Source organism: Sander vitreus, chromosome 21 (genome assembly GCF_031162955.1).
Source record: "Sander vitreus isolate 19-12246 chromosome 21, sanVit1, whole genome shotgun sequence".
Lineage (NCBI taxonomy): Eukaryota > Metazoa > Chordata > Actinopteri > Perciformes > Percidae > Sander > Sander vitreus.
This window is the reverse complement of record NC_135875.1, coordinates 18,771,160-18,791,159: the sequence shown is the minus strand read 5'-3', so window position 1 is coordinate 18,791,159 and position 20,000 is coordinate 18,771,160. Positions and strand designations below refer to the sequence as shown.

The following is a 20,000-nucleotide window of genomic DNA, read 5'->3' as shown; positions in this document are numbered from 1 at the left end:
CAACATGCAAAAACATCATATATTAATAGTACTGGTATCAGAGATGGGGACTCTGATGGGGAGCTTGAGACTCGGACTCGAGTCGCACTTAGGTCACACACACAGTGACTAGACTCGACTCGGACTGGAGATGCGGGACTCGTGAACAGTCTTTATTTTTAAGAAACGTCTGATGAGCTGAATGTTATTCCCCTCCCTGCGTAACCTATGAGCCACCTACGTAACACCTAACATATCTGCTGCGCGCGGACACCGGCCACACACGAGAGAGGACAACAAACATGTCGACCGTCAGCTGCAGTGCCATTCATCAGAAGCTTTGGCTTTAAAAACTTCAGACAACAATGCCCAAACAAAAGAATTGACGAATGCTTAATATGTGGTATCAAGATACAGGATTCTGGCTCAAACATATCATTTTATCAGGCACCTGAAAACGCACCCTGATAGGTTGGCAAACGTGTTTAGCTCAGCATTGGCCATCTAACGTTAGCTTGCTTCTTGCTTCAGCTACGACCTTAACTTTGACTTCGCTAGATGTTATGAAAAGATGAATGAACTTGAAAATTGTTTGCCAAACTTTTCGGGGGGGATTTAACGTTACGTAATCATTTACGTCCCGCTGGCTGCCACTGCGTTAATAATTGTCTGCTGCAAACAGGTTACAGGTTTAATTTTGATCATAACGCTACAGTTTTATTAAGTTAACGTTACACTGGGTTTGAGAGTCTGGGGGATGTGTTGACTTGCAGTAGTTTTTAGGCTGTCAATGGTTGTAGACAGAGTGCACATTACATCCTCAATATTTGGTCTATACTGAACTGTATGTTCATGTTACAAGGCAAACTAAGTATTAACTTGAAAGTAAAGCATTCCTGGTGTTTTTTGTCATATTGCAATAGCCTGTTTATACTGATTATATACCAAACAACTAATCAAAGCTAATACTGTATGATAATAGGAGTCATAGTAACATATTGCATGCTTTAAATTCCTTATATATAGCTATGCAGTGTTCTGAGCAGGTGATACAACTCGTAACCACGAGAGACTTGACTTGAACTCAAGCTCAGAGACTTGTGAGCATCTCTGACTGGTATACATTTTAAACATTGGCAACCCTCCTGGAAATCAGGTGTGTCATAGTTCATGGTCTTTGTGCTATTAGATTATCTATCTATCTATCTATCTATCTCACTCGGTTAAACAGAACACCACCTCTGAGAAGGCGGAGCAGCAGGGCGCCAAGCACAGTAAACGAAAAACGTTACTTTGCGTTAAATGTCTTGTTTTTCCAACCTACTTCAGATGAAACCGTCTGCGTTCCCATTGAAACCGCACACCCCCGCAGTCCAGCGCTGGGTCTAACCTGAGTAACGGCAGCAACAGCCCTATATTCATATTTCAACAACGGTTTTAAGAGGATGAATAAACATGCTAAACATCAGCATGTTCGATCATTAAAAGCATGTAGCTCAAAGCCCAGCTGTGCCTATGTGCAGCCCCACAGAGCCGCTAGCATGGCTGTAGACTCTAATAGTTCCTAGATACTTAGTCCATCCACACCTAGTACTAATGTAGGTGTGGTCAAGTCACGAGAAAGAACATAACTGTACTTCCCACACATTGTGCCCACTAAGCCCTAAAACAATAAAAACTCCCCTGCAAACCGCTGCTTTACCCTGCCGTCGGTCGAAGGTTACAACGACAGTTATCGAACAACACAGACTTTATATTAGCGTCCTCTCATGATGTTTATATTGCCATTTAAATCAAGGCCCCATGTGTTTTGTTATGTGGAAAACACCGATTGAATCACAGAATTAGAGTTGTAAAATTGCAGTTGCAAAAAACTAAAGTGAAAATTCAGGATATTGTTCCATGAAGATGAAAACAAACAGACATGTTTGGCATGCTGTGTGTCAGTTGGTGATGATGTGTGTGTGTGTGTGTGTGTGTGTGCGTGTGTTGCTGAGATTGGCTCAACCCACACGGCGACATCCTAATCCTTGTGTGTTGTCATCTCTTTGTTTCCTGCCCAGACTGTGAATCATAGCAGCAGGTGGACTTTAATCACACACACATAACAGACAGTTATTGTAGATACCAGTCACCGTTTGTTCAAGGTGCTGTCTGTGTTTTCAGGTGCTGTGTGTGTGTGTGTGTGTGTGTGTGTGTGTGTGTGTGTGTGTGTGTGTGTGTGTGTGTGTGTGTGTGTGTGTGTGTGTGTGTGTGTGTGTGTGTCTCTCATCTGTGTGATAGAGGTGTTCTGTACTGGTCTGCCATGATATCACACAGTGTGCTGCGTTTTGATATTTATACTCAGGCCTTTGTGTTTATTAATAGGTCGACCCCTCTCTGTTAGGGCTGCACAATATATCGTTTTTTATCGTCATCGCAATATCAACTGGCGCAATATTCACATCACAAAGGCTGCAACATATTGCTAAAGACACTCAGAGATTTTTTTGTGTTCGTTGAAAGAAAATATCAGCTGAAAACGGCACTTTATCATATAATTGTCATTCTTTTTTTAGTGGTACCTTTTATATTCAATTCAATGTTCAATTTGTTACAATAAAAAATGCTGGAAATGATTTCCTTTCATTTGTTTTAAACTCAACAAGCAATTTGTTGTATTATAGCAGAACACTGAGAGCAGCAGAACTGAGTAGACTTTAATATCTCTTTATTTAGCTTTTAAGTAATATGTTATCGCGATATTCAACAACGTTATTGCATATCGCATATTTTCCTCATATCGCGCAGCCCTACTCTCTGTGCTGTATGTATAGTGAAATGAAAGGTATGAAAGCATTGTATCTCCCGTTGTGTCATGTATCATAAAACATTGATTCAGCCCGGTGAAAGCGGCTTAAAAGTTTGCGTGTGTATTTGCAGGCAGTGATGTGTGTGCCTCAGAGTAACCTTACCCTGCGAGCGCACAGGTGATACTAAGCTGAATATAGCCCCCTTATGGCCAGCTGGCCTTGCTATTTAAAACAGAGTGGAGAGAGGGGGAAGGGGGGTGCGGCCAGGGACAGGGTTTAACATCAGCATTCTGCAGGAGCCACAGACAGTTTGGTGGTGGGACTGGACCGCAAAAAAATTTGAGTTTGCCCGACAGGATTATTAGGATGCATCAGCTTTGATTCTTCGGTCGCACCAGTCCGATAGGAGTCTCATTCCCTCTCAGAACATATTTCCCTGTCTGAACGGGATGCCTTTTCTCAAGGGTGGACTGTTCAGAAAAAAAAATATATTTCAGAATTGCAGTGGTGATTGGGTATCAATCAATCACTCTAAAAGTGTCTGTGTGTGTGTGTGTGTGTGTGTGTGTGTGTGAGAGTGATTCATCCCAGTATCAGATTTACCCAAGTATCTTTGACAATGGTCGATTATGTTGGATGAGGTCATCGCTGACAACAGTTACTTCTGTTTACACTCATCCAATAAAAACGGTTTAGAAATAAAGGAGTCACCTATGTAATCTAGAAAGTGTTCAAGGACAGATTGTCTCCTTGATAATGCTGTGGTTTTGTTCTGTATGCTATGTTTGTGTGCATGTGTTTGACAGGGAGGCGTTAGCATGTGGCAGCCATAACAGTGAATGAATGACAACAGCTGAGCAGGAGAACTTTATCGGGGGGAGAGTGAGAGAGTGAGAGAGAGAGAGAGAGAGAGAGAGAGAGAGAGAGAGCGACCAGCGCTCCCTGTCGCCTCTTTTCCTCCGCCACTGGCCTCTTTTCAGTTTCCTCCGCTCCCTTGTTCTTTTCATCCACGACTTGCCCTGTGGATTCCCCCCTCCCCTGTCTCTCTGGAAACCTTTGCAGAGCAGCGCTGTCGTGACTCGCCGGCTGCCACTGCAAGGGAAGGAGAGAGCAGGAGGAAGAAGAGAAAGAGAGAGAGAATTCGAGACAGACTAATCGATTTCTCTGATACAGAAGAGAGCGAGGCGCTTGGAGAGAAGAGGAGAGGCAGTAGCAGCATTTTTCCTTCACGTTTTGATTTAAAAGGAGATTTTCTTTGACTTGTATGGGGGTCTTCCGAAGCATTTGATTCCTGTCCTTCCCTTGGAGAGGGGACAGCTAATTGAAGGGACAGCTGTTGCAGTTTGGACACATCCAGGACTCTTCTTTCCTCCCCTCTTCAGCCAAAACGGCCAACATTTGAGATTTGAGGAGGACCGCTTTTGAATGAGAAGTTTAATGTCAACTAAATAATTTATCTCCATTCTGAATGATAATGCTGGACACCAACCATTGCCTGTCCTTTGAGCCCTCCCCCCCGGGCTCTCCCCTAATGGGAGAAGACATGGAGAAGGCAGTACTGATGATGGATCATGACAGACTTGTCTATCACAGCCTGAAAGAAGGTGGGCGATCTGGAGCTGCACATAGTCAGTAGAGACACAGGATAGCTGATGTGATTTGTGTGCATGTGATTCAGTCTACAAGTTCATACCAGGACTTTATGGCTTCACTTTAATAGTTAATGGGGCTTTTCTAAAGATAGGCGATTTGGACGACTTGCATGTGTAGGAAGGAAGCAGAAGTGTTTTCTGTTCTCTCTGATAAACCTGTTCAATAGAAAGACAGACTTGACCACTATGTCAAGTTATGGGAGTGTGGGCGACCACAGGTGTAAATGACTGAGCATGTGAAGTCACACCACATATTACTTCAGTCTTAAAGTGCTCATATTATGCTTTTTCTCTTTCCGTTGTTTTATATATCTTTGTTGTGCACGTTATAGGTTTACAAAGTGAAAAAGCCCAAAGTCCACCCCAAAGGGACTTACCATCTCCAACAGAAAACACTGTTCACAAACTGCTCCAAACAGCTCTATTGTAGTCCAGCCTTTACTTCCGTGACGACCGTGCGTCACTTTGTAACACACGTTATAATGCTCGCCTAGCTGCTAGTGTGGCACGCCCTCATACTCTGCTTCTGACTGGCTAGTAGTCCTTACCTAGCTACTGCGCATGTGCGAGTCCCAACAAGATGGAATAGAAGTGAGATGTCTCACTCTGTAGCTAAAACAGAGAGCTCAACACACAGGGTGAAAAGAGGAGCTGCAGCAATGTGCAGTACAACAACAATATGTTTTTTTATTTTTTATTAAACCATGTAAACCTATTCTGATATAACCTCTAAATACAATTATGAACCTGAAAATGACATAATATGAGCACTTTAAAGGTGCCCTGTGGAGTTTTGTTGTAAAGAAACAAATTAACGTTTATGCACCAAAACTCATTGTGTGTATCCTGGAGACCGAAAAAACCTGTTGAATGCATTCGTAAAACCAATTTTTATTCCATATTGAATCCTCCATTTTGCGCCCATCTTTACATGCGTGCAGTCTTCTTCTTCCCTGCTTTTGCTGGCAAAGAAAGAAGTCTAACCATTTGTCTTAGTTTGCCACGTATCTTAAAATGTGCAAATTATTGTAAACTTAGCTGCTGGCTGAGTAAATCCACATGGCTAGTTATTACGCACGTCAGTGATGTCATCAGACCTAGCCAGCACAACAACATCCACTGCTGTGACTTGATGAAGTTAATTAGCTGATTAATGGGCGATAGCGGAGGTAAAAGCCTGTGTCGCGCCAGTACAGTTTGAAAGGGCAATGGCCAATGGTAAAAAAAAATAAAATAAAAAACACAGATGCCCTCACACATTCTGACCAATGGTGTAACGTAATCACTCAGTCACAGAGCGACAGAGTTTTGAGGTTGTAGTGCTGGTCCTACGGTCCAGCCAAAAAGGTGGAAGGAATTTTGATTGTACCATAAAAACAGCCGGCATGTTACAGTGTCACTGCATGCACGACACCCCAGCTGTCAGTTATTATTCCAGGTGCTTTTTGCTAAATTCTTCAAAGGAGGCACTCATCATGTCCAGAGTAAGTGACAGGAATTGCGTAGAGCCGTAAAAAGCTCTGGGAATTTGACTCATCCTTCTTGAACTTTAAGATAATTAGTATTCCCTACAACCCCTCTTGTCGTCTGGCTTCCCAGCACAGTGCGAAGGCAGTGGAAGTGACTCTGATGTGTGAATGGCCTTAACCTTGTATTGTTTCTGCCCTCTAGCCTCTTTCCTTTCTCACTGATGTGTGTAATATTTGCTGTGGTCAGGCGCTGCGCTCATCTCTCTGTTCAACAGATGCAGTCTAAACAAAGCTACTGTGCAAATGATGAGCTCATGCAGGAGAACATTTTAACAGGTTTTCCAAATAGGTTTTACCAACGCCAATGCGTCTGTGAAACTTGTGTTTGTTAACCGAGTGTGTGGCAGTGTGATCATGTACGTTTCCTTCTTCATGTGCTCACTATTTCACCCAGTGTGGGCACGGAGCATTCTGCCTTCATGTGTGTTGCTAATGCCAATGTGTGTAGGCTTTACTGTGTCAAGCCTGGGGGGCTTTGGGGACGGTGACGAACTCGGACATGTTTAAACAGATCTAATGACGAATAAGCAGGATTAGCCTACTTGGCCACTAAGAACTTGGCTCTACCTCGCTGACTTCTTCTCACTCTCCGATGCCTCTTGAACCTTACACCGAACCCTTGGGTGCTTCTTTCCCCACTACTATTACATTGTCAAAGGTCTTGTTCAAAAGTGGACAGTGACCTCTGTGTCAGCATATGCACACAGAATTCCCTAACATGCGTGTTTTACTACTTTAGGTCTGGACAATATTATTTTATTTCCTCAACTTCAACACATTTTTGCTGTGTAATAAGACATAGTTTGTAGCTGCAAGACTGCTGTGTTCAAATGCTGAACTTGATTACCTCATCTAATCAACAGAAACTTTATCAGCTGAAGATTTGATCAGTGGTTGTGTATTATTTGTGTTTATCAGGATAGGATAGGAGAAACATAATGCTCTGGCTTGTTTGTATTTCTATCAGAATTTGATCCGTTCATTCCGATAACATTTGAAAAGTCTAAACGAGCCGCACGATTAAATCATTTGGTAACCCTTTACTTGAAGGTATCGACATAATTGTGATATGACACTGTCATAACTATGACATGACACTGTCATGAACGTGTCATAAACGTTATAAACAAGTCATAAGCGTTTATGACTTCTGTCATTAAGTGTCATTCGGTTTTTGTCATGACAAGTTGACATTGTTTGGGTTGTCTTGATTATGACAACTTGACATTAATCAAAGTGACATTACCAGAAGTTGTCCTGGTCATGACAAGTTGACGTTACATTTGTTTGGGATGTCTTTGTAAAGACAACTTGACATAATGTCATCCTGTTTAATGTCAAGTTGTCTTAATAAGGACACTCGAAACAAATTTAATGTCAACTTGTCATGACCAAGACAACTTCTGGTAATGTCACTTTGATTAATGTCAAGTTGTCATAATCAAGACAACCCAAACAATGTCAACTTGTCATGACAAAAACCAAATGACACTTAATGACAGAAGTTATGAACAGTCATAAACGTTTTTGACACATTCATGACAGTGTCATGTCATAGTTATGTCGATACCTTCAGGTAAAGTGTTACCAATCATTTAATCCCTATTCAAGTTAGCGGAGTGCTAAACGGGAAGTAGCCGGCTCGGCCGGGGAAGTTCTCTAGTGCACCTGCTCTAAGGGGCCTTTAGTGTGGAAGCACGCGCTGCTGAGCAACTCTCATAGGAATGAAGGGGGCTCCACCTTGAATGCTGTATCCAGGTTTTATTATACATCAATGGCCCATGCAAAATAAATAGCAGAGGGAGTCTCTCAGGCTTTATCTCAGCAATGCACATCCGTTGAGCCAGGCTAAAGGTATGCTGGTTATGGCTTATAATTTGCTTGCTTTTTCACCATTGTTCCCCCTGCTTCATTTAAAAACTGTAAATACTGTCTCAGTGTTTCTCCCTCTGAGTGTTGGCTCTAACTTTAACTTTTAAGTGCAGAGGCCAGTTTTGGCTGTGGCCTAGTATCCCAATAAAACTGCCCTGCCCTTTCATCCTTTTCTTAAATTAACCAAAATGGCCCTCTGATTTAGATAAGGGCATTGTCAAATTTAACTCATTTTTTCGAACACCAATCCACACTGACGTTTCTTCAACGTTTAAGAAATCAGATAACTGCAGATAGTTGACAATAGCTACGTGTCTCAACTGCATGTAAACACTCACTATCAGTACAAAAGTTGTCATTTACACTTCTAACCCCAATGCAGAACTTATGGTTATGATTTCTGTACTAACAACTCTGGCCTTCATATTTGTGTAGGATTTGGGTTTTGAATCCCCCATGCTTGCATGTTATTTATAGATAATTTTGTATGATTTGGTTTTCCCACATCAGTCTACAGTTTTAACACCACTGCAGCATTTTACACTTAGCACCTCCGCTGGAGTGTATGAGGTGTCACTTTTTTTTAAATTTATAAACTAATGTCTCTTTACTTAGTAATTCAGTTGGTTGACAGACTGGTGATAACAGCCGTTCCCAGCCACTATGGCCACTGGACTAAACAGCTAATGCAAGCACTTCCAGTTCACTTACTGCCAGAGATGAGGCATAAAGAGAGGAATGAGAGAGAGTGCATGAGAGAACAAATAAGTTGACTGGAGTGTCCTGTCTGTGTGAAAGAATACGAGAAGGGAGCATGGAGATGTGGGGCTGGGATAGAGGGAAGTGTAAGATTCTCTTTCCCAGAATAGACCTCTTCCCTGGAAGTGCCAAGTGGCTTGGCATCTTATCCTGCACTCTGCCGTGTGTGTGTGTCTGTGTGTGTCTGTGTTCAGGCAACACGTGAGTCTCTGAAGTGTTTGCCCATTTGTATGGCACTGTGGGAAAAAGAATCTCTCAGCTGCTGGTGCAACATATACATGAACTTGCCCGGCTATGTTTAGGTCTCTGTGTTTACGTCGCTGAATGTGAACTGACATGTTATTGCTTCCAGAGGCGAGTCTCTAGTGCTAGCCTGATCAGTCACGATTTAGAGCACGCACACTTGTAAATATAACAAAGAGGAGCTGGGATCACCAGCAAGGATTTAGAGCCAAGGAATGACATTTAGTTGCACAGGGCTCTGACGCTCTGGGAACTCGCAGTGGTTCTGTCCAGGCCTGGATTGTTTGTCATAACAGAGGGCTAACACAGCAGCAGCTACGCAGGACGGCTAACTCGTTAGCTAGCCTTCGAGCACCAATGATGTCACTTTGTTAGTGGGAAGGAACAGGTGCTGCTTGTGTAGCAGACACAACCCTGGCCCTGAAATGCTTGGGAAGCTTCAGTGGCGTGTTACACTTCATGGTACACACACACACACACACCCCTTCAACAGAGACAGATGGTACATATAAAACAAGAGTCTCAGCTCAGTGGAGTGAAAATAGCGTTTAGAAAAAAAACGTTCCTTCCAATGATTTTATCAAATACTGTGAACTTAAAACCAAGATGAACAGTAAGTGTACCACATCTTCTTTTTGTAAATGGAAACAAGCTGTTGCCAAGAAGCCCAGGGGAAGTATAGTGCCATATCCGTGTCTTAACAACCTTAAGAGAACCCATCACACCACAAATGTTTGCGGTGACCCTGTAGCTGTTCTGTACTGCCCTGGCATGGTCGGTGATGTGTTTGTAGTTGGTTAGTTGTCTGTGTGACTGGCTGAAAGGTCACTTCCCTAAATTACTTCTTACTGTGTTGCAGAGAAACTGATACTGCAGCAAATGATGAAATACAATGCACTTGCATGATTCTGCAGCTGTCCATATTTGAATTGTTATTCTGTAGAATTCTTTATCTTGCCCTGGTCTTACTCGGTTTCTAATGTATCAATAATCTATGATCATGAGGCTAGAATGAGCATTCAGCCCAAGGGTCTGTTATTTGTTAAATAAGTTTTGACTTTACCAAGATGAGAATGACCGGGCTACACAATGCACGACAACAGGAACTTTGTGTATGCAGCAAGGTCAAACACGGTCCTACTCGTTTTGTCCAGCGCTGTGTTTCTTGAAACTCTCTCACGCGGCCTCTGTGGTATGTAACAAGTGCTTCCTGTTTTAAAATGGCTGTGCAATCGGCCCATATGCGTAATTTTTTTTTTTTACTACTCTCTAATCGAAGCTGGTCTTGTTTCAGTCTGCGTTCTAACTGTTCCTTTTCCCTTCCTGTGCTGGTTTCTCTCATCCTTTTTGCTGTGCTTGCTCTATCTATCGTACACATTCTTCTAGTGATTACTCTTTTTTTTCTTTTATTTATCTGCACAGAAATGAAAAAAAAAAAAAAAGGTCCAGAAACAGGAAGTGTGTAGTATGTTGATCACACCCTCTTTGTACCAACCTCCTCTGCCTGTTAGCTTAAAAAAAAAAAGCACGGAAGCAGGGTGAAATGGGAGGATGAATTGGGTGCCAGAGAGTGCAGGTCCTCTTCATGTCAATTCAAATGCATATGGGTTCCTGTGCGGGGTTATTTATGTAAACCATATAAATGGTAGATGGACTGCTGATTAGTGGACAATAAGAATTGAAGCTTCAGGGGCTCAGAGCTCCATCGCTGTAGTTTGTTATTCTCACCGGCCGTCACTGAATTTCTCTTCTTCTCCTTCTCCCCCCCCCCTCACCTCTGCTGTCTCCATGCAGTCCTCCAGCTTAAACTCCAGCAGAGACGTACACGAGAGGAACTGGTCAGCCAAGGGATCATGCCACGTAAGTCTCAGTCCCTGAATTGAAATGAACTGTATTCTGCAAACATGTTTCGTCGATGTGGGTAGTTCCCTTTTAACATTTACATACACATGGTATATTGTTACTTCAACAGGGATGCACATGCTCAATGCACACTACAGAAAAAGCGCAAAGTGACTCAGTCTCAGCTAAAGATGTAGTGTTGTAGTATGCAGAGTAGTAATGTAGTTTCTGTTTAGCGTATGGAAGTTCTTCGGAAACTACGGGTGACCACTAGGGTAGTGTGCCTGTGCCTTTTGAGCTTAGGTCAAAATGTTAACTCTTTCTTGATGAGAGATTAATTAGGTTGTTACATAATACTCACGCTGAGCTATATGTGTACGGCCGGTTGAGTCACAAGCTAAATGCGATATCTGCTATACAGGATATGTTTAGATGTTGTATACTTAGATGTGTTTGTGTGTATTTGATTTCAAAATATCTTTAAGTAACACAACTTTCTTTCGCCTGTTTTTCGCTGAAAATGTCAGCCCTCATCTGCATGTGTTAAGGGTATGAATGTGTGCCTTCTGCATGTGTCATATTTGGAGGTGTCTTTGCACCACTTTGTGTGTTATCAAATAGGGCAGCTTCCTCTTAGTCTGTATCCGCTTCCTGTTTCACAGTTCCGCACATCACAAAAGGCTGATATATGTTTTTCTATTTTCCTTTTTGTTTCAGTGTAGAATGTAGCTATGGACAGTTAAGTACCAGGCTTTTTTCCCCTTTTGATTGAACCTCATACAGTATATAGAGCATGGTAGTTTACTGCTATGACCAAGTGATTGTAGAGTCGAAAAGGTCTCCAAATGAAAGTAGGAAACCCGGGAAGGTGACTGTCAGGCCCCGTTCAGACAGAGTAACTAAAGATGCACTGAATATTCTAGGTTAATTTCAAGAAGGGAAGATGGAGTTATTTGTCCAAAAGTATTTAGTGTTTAGTAATTTTTGTCATTTTTTTTCTAGTTTACTATCTCGGTTGATCTGGGTAATATAACCCCTTGGTGAATTAGTTTGCATATCAGTGCACTAACAATACACTTAACCTGGCTCTGTTTGCATTAAAAGCATGGATTAGGCATTAAAGAATGCACTAGAGTGGTCACTCAGACCAGCTACTTGTTTAAGTGGGCAGCATGGAGTCTCACATTCGACCATTTAGCAGTTACAGTAAATCTGTCTGGTTCCTCCTTATGCAACAGGCCTCATGTTGAATTGGGATCAGCATGTACTGGTGGAATATTTTACTCTTACTTCTGTGGAGACAATAATACATAAAAAAGGAGCAAGGGAAGGAACGGGTTTATAAGAGATTCATCAAAGATTGTGTTTGCTCTCAAGGAGATGTTTTCCTCGAACATAGGATTTTCCAAACAGCCCTTATTTTGACTGTTGCCTCGAGACACAGCTAGGTAGAGCAAAGTCTGTTCAGCTGTCAAGCCCCCTGTTGAATTATAGGACAGTGAAGATCATTTGAACTGCTAAAGAGCAAGGAGGGTGATCATCATTTATCGACTTGTGGACAGTGGAATCGTACCATGATATGTCCAAATTGTGATGGATATCAATAATGATAAGATATTTCAATCATGTTGCCCAGCTGCAGAGCAGTTGGAATGATGGGAACTGATGAAGGGTCCTCACACTGGTTTTGCAACTGTAGGTGGTGTTAATGAGTAACTTCCCAGCCTTCCTCTCTCAGTAACCACAGGGGTGTTAGCCTTGACCTCCCATCTGCTGCAGTGATGCTCCTACGTTGCTGTTGGTGCAATGTGTCAATATCAACTATGTAAGTGTGAAGCAGGGTGTTTCTGGACAAGAGAATACAACCGAGAGCTAGAAGGGCACTTAGAGAGTGCAGACCTCTGCCAAGGCCCTAATGCCCTATCTCGCAATGTTAACAGAAGTGACAAATCATTTGTGTCTCTGCCCCCATGATAAGGATCCGCTCCAAAATGTAATGGGTTCTTCCTTGGTCCATGCTCCACCCTCCCACCGAGTTTCGTGAAAATCGGGCGGGAGTTATCCTGCTGACAATCAAACGTAACCTCCTTAGCGGAGATAATCATTGTGCTAGATTAGGAGATGTTAAATGCATAGATATATGGGTGAACAAGCAATAACGATGCCCCTGTGTCCAGAGGTCAGTCATGTTTTTCATATGATGTAGTAATTCAACAAAGAAATCATAGTATGCCTGAGCTTCTGGCTGATCATTTTAACTACTTGAAAGTTTCTTAATCAGCATCTGAGATTTTACCAAAAAGAAATTACCACATTACATATTACGTTACAATTTGTGTTTTTTATTAACTAGCTCCTTTACATCCATGTTACACACACTGTAGCCAAGCCTTTCAAAATGCATCAACACACACGTGAGCCGAGTCTCTGTGCGTTCCTGCTTGCCTCTGCAACGTGTAACATTAGACAGCCAATCACCAGCATGTCAACTACATTAGAGCTACATTATGTGATGGATTACATTACATTAATTCTGTCTCTTCAGTGGTTTGGGATACTCTAGGGTTCATTGCTGCCCAAGTTTATTATTATTATTTTGATTGCGTCACACAAAACGTTAGCAAACAGTTAAATGCATATTTTATTTTCATTGCAACGTCTTCCAATAATCTCAGTGAGCAAGGTATGCCTGATATTTGATTCTGAACAAAAGGCCAATAGTCTGATATATGCAGATATCAGTCAAACCCTTATTACATGAGCAAGAATTATTTTGTTGACGTTCAGCAGACGGTATTAATAGGATCAGCTGACCAGTTGCCTGTTTTGAGCTGTTTGGTTGTGATCTCGAGTGTTGGTCATGTCACAACTGGTATGTAGGTCTTCTTTGAACATCAGGGGTTGTGACATGAGCAACGCCGCCCACCCCAGCCCAGTCATCTGTAGCACACATACAGTTTCACCAGCTCTTAACCAATCCGATGAATGCTATGTTGCATCATCGTAACTGCCACTGTCTTCCCAATATCCTTCCTCAAATACAGCAAACATCTTTGCGTGTGTCTGTTTACCTTTTCTAGTCATGATATTAAATTGGAAACTGCTCTCGGCCCAATATCTTAATGGGACCAAACCATGTTACGTACAAAATGTTCACGAAACTATCCCACGTTGAATTAGTTTTTAACAAAAACTTTAGATATTTTAAGTTTTGGACCAACATTTTTGTGTCAATAGTTTTACTCGAATTTTTCTTTTGAGGCATTAACTGTCTGGCTTGAAATGCATTAATACATGTTTCCATTCACACATACCACATAGACATTTACACCCTCACCCATATACTAGGTACATTGTAGGGTTGCACGATATTGACAAAATGTGATATTGCGATATCGATTATGAATATTACGATATCGATTATGACTATTACGATATCGAGATTAATTTAGATTTTTTTTAAACATGTAAAATTACAAAAGTTACGGGAAAGCGCATCTTAACAATATTCACAGATTCATAACAATATAGTGCACAGTGAGACTTATACAGTCAGGTCCATAAATATTGGGACATCGACACAATTCTAATCTTTTTGGCTCTATACACCACCACAATGGAGTTGAAATGAAACGAACAAGATGTGCTTTAACTGCAGACTTTCAGCTTTAATTTGAGGGTATTTACATCCAAATCAGGTGAACGGTGTAGGAATTACACCATAAATAACAGTTTGTATATGTGCCTCACACTTTTTAAGGGACCAAAAGTAATGGGACAGATTAACAATCATAAATCAAACTTTCACTTTTTAATACTTGGTTGCAAATCCTTTGCAATCAATTACAGCCTGAAGTCTGGAACGCATAGACATCACCAGACGCTGGGTTTCATCCCTGGTGATGCTCTGCCAGGCCTCTACTGCAACTGTCTTCAGTTCCTGCTTGTTCTTGGGGCATTTTCCCTTCAGTTTTGTCTTCAGCAAGTGAAATGCATGCTCAATCGGATTCAGGTCAGGTGATTGACTTGGCCATTGCATAACATTCCAATTCTTTCCCTTAAAAGACTCTTTGGTTGCTTTCGCAGTATGCTTCGGGTCATTGTCCATCTGCACTGTGAAGCGCCGTCCAATGAGTTCTGAAGCATTTGGCTGAATATGAGCAGATAATATTGCCCGAAACACTTCAGAATTCATCCTGCTGCTTTTGTCAGCAGTCACATCATCAATAAATACAAGAGAACCAGTTCCATTGGCAGCCATACATGCCCACGCCATGACACTACCACCACCATACTTCACTGATGAGGTGGTATGCTTTGGATCATGAGCAGTTCCTTTCCTTCTCCATACTCTTCTCTTCCCATCACTCTGGTACAAGTTGATCTTTGTCTCATCTGTCCATAGGATGTTGTTCCAGAAATGTGAAGGCTTTTTTAGATGTTGTTTGGCAAACTCTAATCTGGCCTTCCTGTTTTTTGAGGCTCACCAATGGTTTACATCTTGTAGTGAACCCTCTGTATTCACTCTGGTGAAGTCTTCTCTGATTGTTGACTTTGACACACATACACCCACCTCCTGAAGAGTGTTCTTGATCTGGCCAACTGTTGTGAAGGGTGTTTTCTTCACCAGGGAAAGTATTCTTCGGTCATCCACCACAGTTGTTTTCCGTGGTCTTCCAGGTCTTTTGGTGTTGCTGAGCTCACCGGTACGTTCTTTCTTTTTAAGAATGTTCCAAACAGTTGATTTGGCCACACCTAATGTTTTTGCTATCTCTCTGATGGTTTTGTTTAGATTTTTCAGCCTAATGATGGCTTGCTTCACTGATAGTGACAGCTCTTTGGATCTCATATTGAGAGTTGACAGCAACAGATTCCAAATGCAAATAGCACACTTGAAATGAACTCTGGACCTTTTATCTGCTCCTTGTAAATGGGATAATGAGGGAATAACACACACCTGGCCATGGAACAGCTGAGCAGCCAATTGTCCCATTACTTTTGGTCCCTTAAAAAGTGGGAGGCACATATACAAACTGTTGTAATTCCTACACCGTTCACCTGATTTGGATGTAAATCCCCTCAAATTAAAGCTGAAAGTCTGCAGTTAAAGCACATCTTGTTCAATTCATTTCAACTCCATTGTGGTGGTGTGTAGAGCCAAAAAGATTAGAATTGTGTCGATTTCCCAATATTTATGGACCTGACTGTATATGGCTCCGTAGTGCGGCTGGACCACAGGTCAGTCCTGAATGAAAAATATTCAATCTATCCGACTCCAAACTCTGCCTGCGCCGCCTTTTTATAAAGTTGCGGGATAGCTACCTGTGAGAAATGGGTGCGGGATGACATTTGGTACCGTTTGTCTAGTTCATTCAGAAGCTTCTTGAATCCTTTTTTATCCATTGTGTGGATGGGCGTCATATCTTTGGCCAAATAGTACGTTACAGCATTGGTGATTTCGGTATGTCTCTTCGAGTTCTTGTCATACTTTGTGCCACTAGCAAAAACACTCGCTAGCGAGACTTGTTTGGCATATTAACTGCAACAGGGTTTTTTTTGGGATAATATCATGCACTCATGATTTGTTCCGTTTAGTTGTCTCTATCTATTTCTTCACTTACACTGTCACTCTGTTGAGATATGCACACACGTCACGTGTTACGCTTTGTCACGTAGTCCCGTGCGCTGACATGCACTAACGTGTGCAAGTGGCACGGTAACTGGCCAATGAAATGACTGATCATTATAGCGTTTCAAGCGGGCTCTAAATCAAACAGCCAACAGACGGGACGCAGTGCTTCACAAAATATTGCATACTTTCATATAATATTTCGCAATGTGATATCGCGATAACAATATTAAGTCAATATATCATGCACCCCTAGTACATTGCAGGCAGTCACGGCTGAGTGCCGTGATGAATGTAGATTTTCTTTGTGTGCAGCAGTCTATCCGTCAGTCTGCCCTCTCCTCTGTCTCTATGCTCCTTTTTAACGATCCACTCCAGACGACTAGTCGTCAAGAATTTATGTTCAAGCTACTGTCCATCTCTCTGACTTCACACAGACAGTTGGTCTTTGAAATAGTTTTGAAAGTCCACCCTCATGTCCACCCCAAATGTAGATTCTGTTGTCAGTTTAAGCTAAGAGAAAGTGTGGAAAAACTGTATTGAAGGCAGTATGGTTACATTTAGGCTAATAAAACGGCCGGGTTAAGGTTTGGGAAAGCTTATGGTCATGGTTACAGCCTTGAGATTTGTCTGAATATTTTTTTCCCCTAAAACTTAACTTACCTAAGATAAGCCACCACCATTGGCTACAACTCAACACTTCCCACAGCTGCTTCAATGTAAAAGCCACAATGAGCACAATGATAACATGACTGAGGTCCGAACAACCGGCCAAAGAAATGGATTGCAGGTACAGTTTAATTTGTAATAACTGAAGCGGCTTTCACTGCAGAAAGAAAGGTGCTGCTTTATTCCTGCACACACAGCATGCTGCAGTGGCTCATCGGCCTACTGAGCTGTCATCAGAGTGTGTGGTTAGAATAGCACTTCTGACCCTCTCATCCTGCAGCCACTTCTGCTTTGAGTCTGTCTTCCTCTATACTGTAGCTGTATCTATTCTCACACTGTCACCTGCTGAAAGGAGCATCACAACACTCTTTAGAATCCTTATGAGCTGCATTCATCCCTCTCTCTTTCTCCATCCCTTTCTCCATCTCTCTCTCCATCCCTCTCTCCATGCAGCGCTGAAGAGCCCAGCAGCCTTTCACGAACAGCGGAGGAGTCTGGAGCGAGCGAGGGTGAGTGTCTTAAGTACGGAGTTTCCTGCAGGGGGAAAACACTTACAGTATGTTTAAACAGCTTGAATTGCATAGCACTATTTGTAATTTAATTATACTGTCAGTATAGATACTTAATATTATGCTGACGGGAAATAAGAAATCAAAACTTTAGGTGCCATACGTATAGTAGTAGTAGTAGTAGTAGTAGTAGTAGTAGCAGCCTTTAGGTAAGGAGCGGCACAAACCAACAGGGTTGCTCAGTTTTTTTTTTTTACATTACCCAAGGTCAGATCTACCTCTCACTGCCATCTGGAGCTTGATTTAAATTCAAAATCTGTTGTACTCTATTACTGATTCATGTCATTGAATAGTAATTTAATCAATACCTGGTTTGTGGATGCTTTGAGTTGTATCATAGTTACCATTGGCAACGAGAACCATCTTTACTTAAAAGATTATTAAGGAAAGAAGTATTACATTTACAAATAAAAGAAAAAAGTACCAACTGCAGAAACGTCATCCACAAGAAAATTCAATGAGAGTGATGTCACAGTATTGGCACACATGCAACAAAGATGGCAACTAAATAATATATGTGATTTACTGTAGCAGTTTATTACATTTAACAAGTGTCCATTGAGAAATGATTTAAATCTAGCTCTGTGTCATGGCAGTGGGGGCAGATGAGCGGTTTGTGGCTTTCTTCCGTGGCACGAAAGACGACCTCGGCAGACCTCGGCTTCTCCGAGCTCCGTAGCGCTGACACCACGGAGAGAAGCCAAACACTGTTCATCTAAACACACTGCCCACACAAAGATGACACAGAGCTGGATTAAAATCTGCTAAGCATCACTTTAAGGACTTGTTGCAGCTGTGTTGCATCTCTCCTGTCTCCCCCACATTGTCTTTATCTGTATTGTTTCTCATCCTTTTGCTTGTGATCTTCCTTTTTCTTACACACCCTAGACCGAGGACTATCTGAAGAGGAAGATCCGGTGTCGTCCTGAGCGCTCTGAGCTGGTCAGGATGCACATCCTGGAGGGTGAGTTTTTAAGTGGAACTTCATTTTTTTAAGGCTCTGAAGAATTCCCTTAGTAATTTCAGTAGTGTAGAATGAAAAGTTTAGGTCCGGTCCAATACACGAAACTTTATTCAAAATAGGAACCATAGAGTAAACAAAACGGAACCAATTCCATGTGATAAGGTTATGGTACAGTTCCTATTTTATATTTATGTGTGGACTGAGTAAAAATGAGATTTCTCAGAATTCAACGGAAAACTCAGTAACTATGATTACCTCCTGTCTTAATGAATCTCCTCGACATATTTAAAGGGATTATGTCGATATACATCTTTTGTTTACAAAGCACATACCTGATGGTATCTCATACATCAAAAATAAAATTATTTATATTTTAGAAGTAGTAGGTTAGTATATGCATTGTGTATTGTAGTCTAATCTTATATTGTGTATTCTCTCATATGTTATATTTATAGAGTGTGCAAATGTTTTTCTTGTATTCTGTATTGAGATATTTTAATTTGTATTATTTGTTGTGTTTATTTTCTATTGATATACAGTATATTTTCCCGTGCAATACCTGGATTACCTGCTGCTTTAACATAGGAATTTCCTAATTTGGTCTCAATAAAGTAAAGTATATCTATCTATCTAAACTACTTGATGAATGAAGTTGCATGCGTGCATGTTGTCTTCGCTGTGTCCTGCACAGAGACGTCTGCAGAGCCGTCCCTGCAGGCCAAGCAGCTGCAGCTAAAGCGAGCGCGACTGGCCGACGACCTCAACGACAAGATCTCCCATAGACCAGGTCCCATCGAACTGGTTCACAAGAACATCCTGTCTGTCGACTGCCCTGTGCACTCTCCGCTGGGTAACTACGCACACAGATTGCATACCGCTCTAAATGTCTTCAGAAAAACAGTACAACATGTGCACACCTTTTAATAAGAGCATTCAGTCGCTCATAGCGCCATCAACACACATTACAGTCACACTCAGAAACGCACGGAGACTAAAGAGCAATTAATAACCAGAAATGCCAGACACTGTTATGTATACACACAAATACAAACACACATTTAAACATAATATCAGGATCCAGATAACAGAAACATACAGTACGCCAGAGAGAGAGAGAGAGAGAGAGAGATGTGCGCTCATTAAAGCTTAAACATTTAGAGACCGACAACCCCGTTAACATTCCCCGATGGGTATTTTTATGAAAGATATAGATTTTCAGCGGAGGGCATTACGTATAGGCTATTTGTCGGCTTCTTGAGCCGTGCGTTGCCAATGCGCACATCGGTTTGAATTATGTTTTCATATTTTTGTCTTCTCTCACGTTCACTTACCACTGCCAGGGTTGCAACTGAAATAATAGGCTAAAGCAACAAAAGTTTATAGAAAGTGTAATTCTGGTCAGATTTTGTGCCTGACTGATGAGGAAGTGATATTAATAAGCCTTGTAATTTACGCATAACAGCGTCGGCTATTTTTTTGCCAGCTTTCCTTCCTGTTGTAG

The 20,000-nt window shown here is 41.7% G+C and overlaps 1 protein-coding gene across 15 annotated transcripts in view; it reads left to right on the top strand.

Moving 5' to 3' along the window:
- The window catches only part of mrtfab (myocardin related transcription factor Ab), a 51,114-nt gene that overhangs the window by 18,624 nt on the left and 12,490 nt on the right, over nt 1-20,000 (top strand). For 14 of the 15 annotated variants that reach the window (XM_078278470.1, XM_078278474.1, XM_078278471.1 and 11 more), the window contains 4 exons: nt 10,621-10,686; nt 17,420-17,475; nt 18,424-18,499; nt 19,191-19,349. In XM_078278470.1, coding sequence (XP_078134596.1) covers nt 10,621-10,686; nt 17,420-17,475; nt 18,424-18,499; nt 19,191-19,349 — 357 coding nt within the window. Of the gene's footprint in view, nt 1-10,334; nt 10,403-10,620; nt 10,687-17,419; nt 17,476-18,423; nt 18,500-19,190; nt 19,350-20,000 lie in introns of those variants that run through there. The other variant, XM_078278472.1, reaches the window with a different exon arrangement.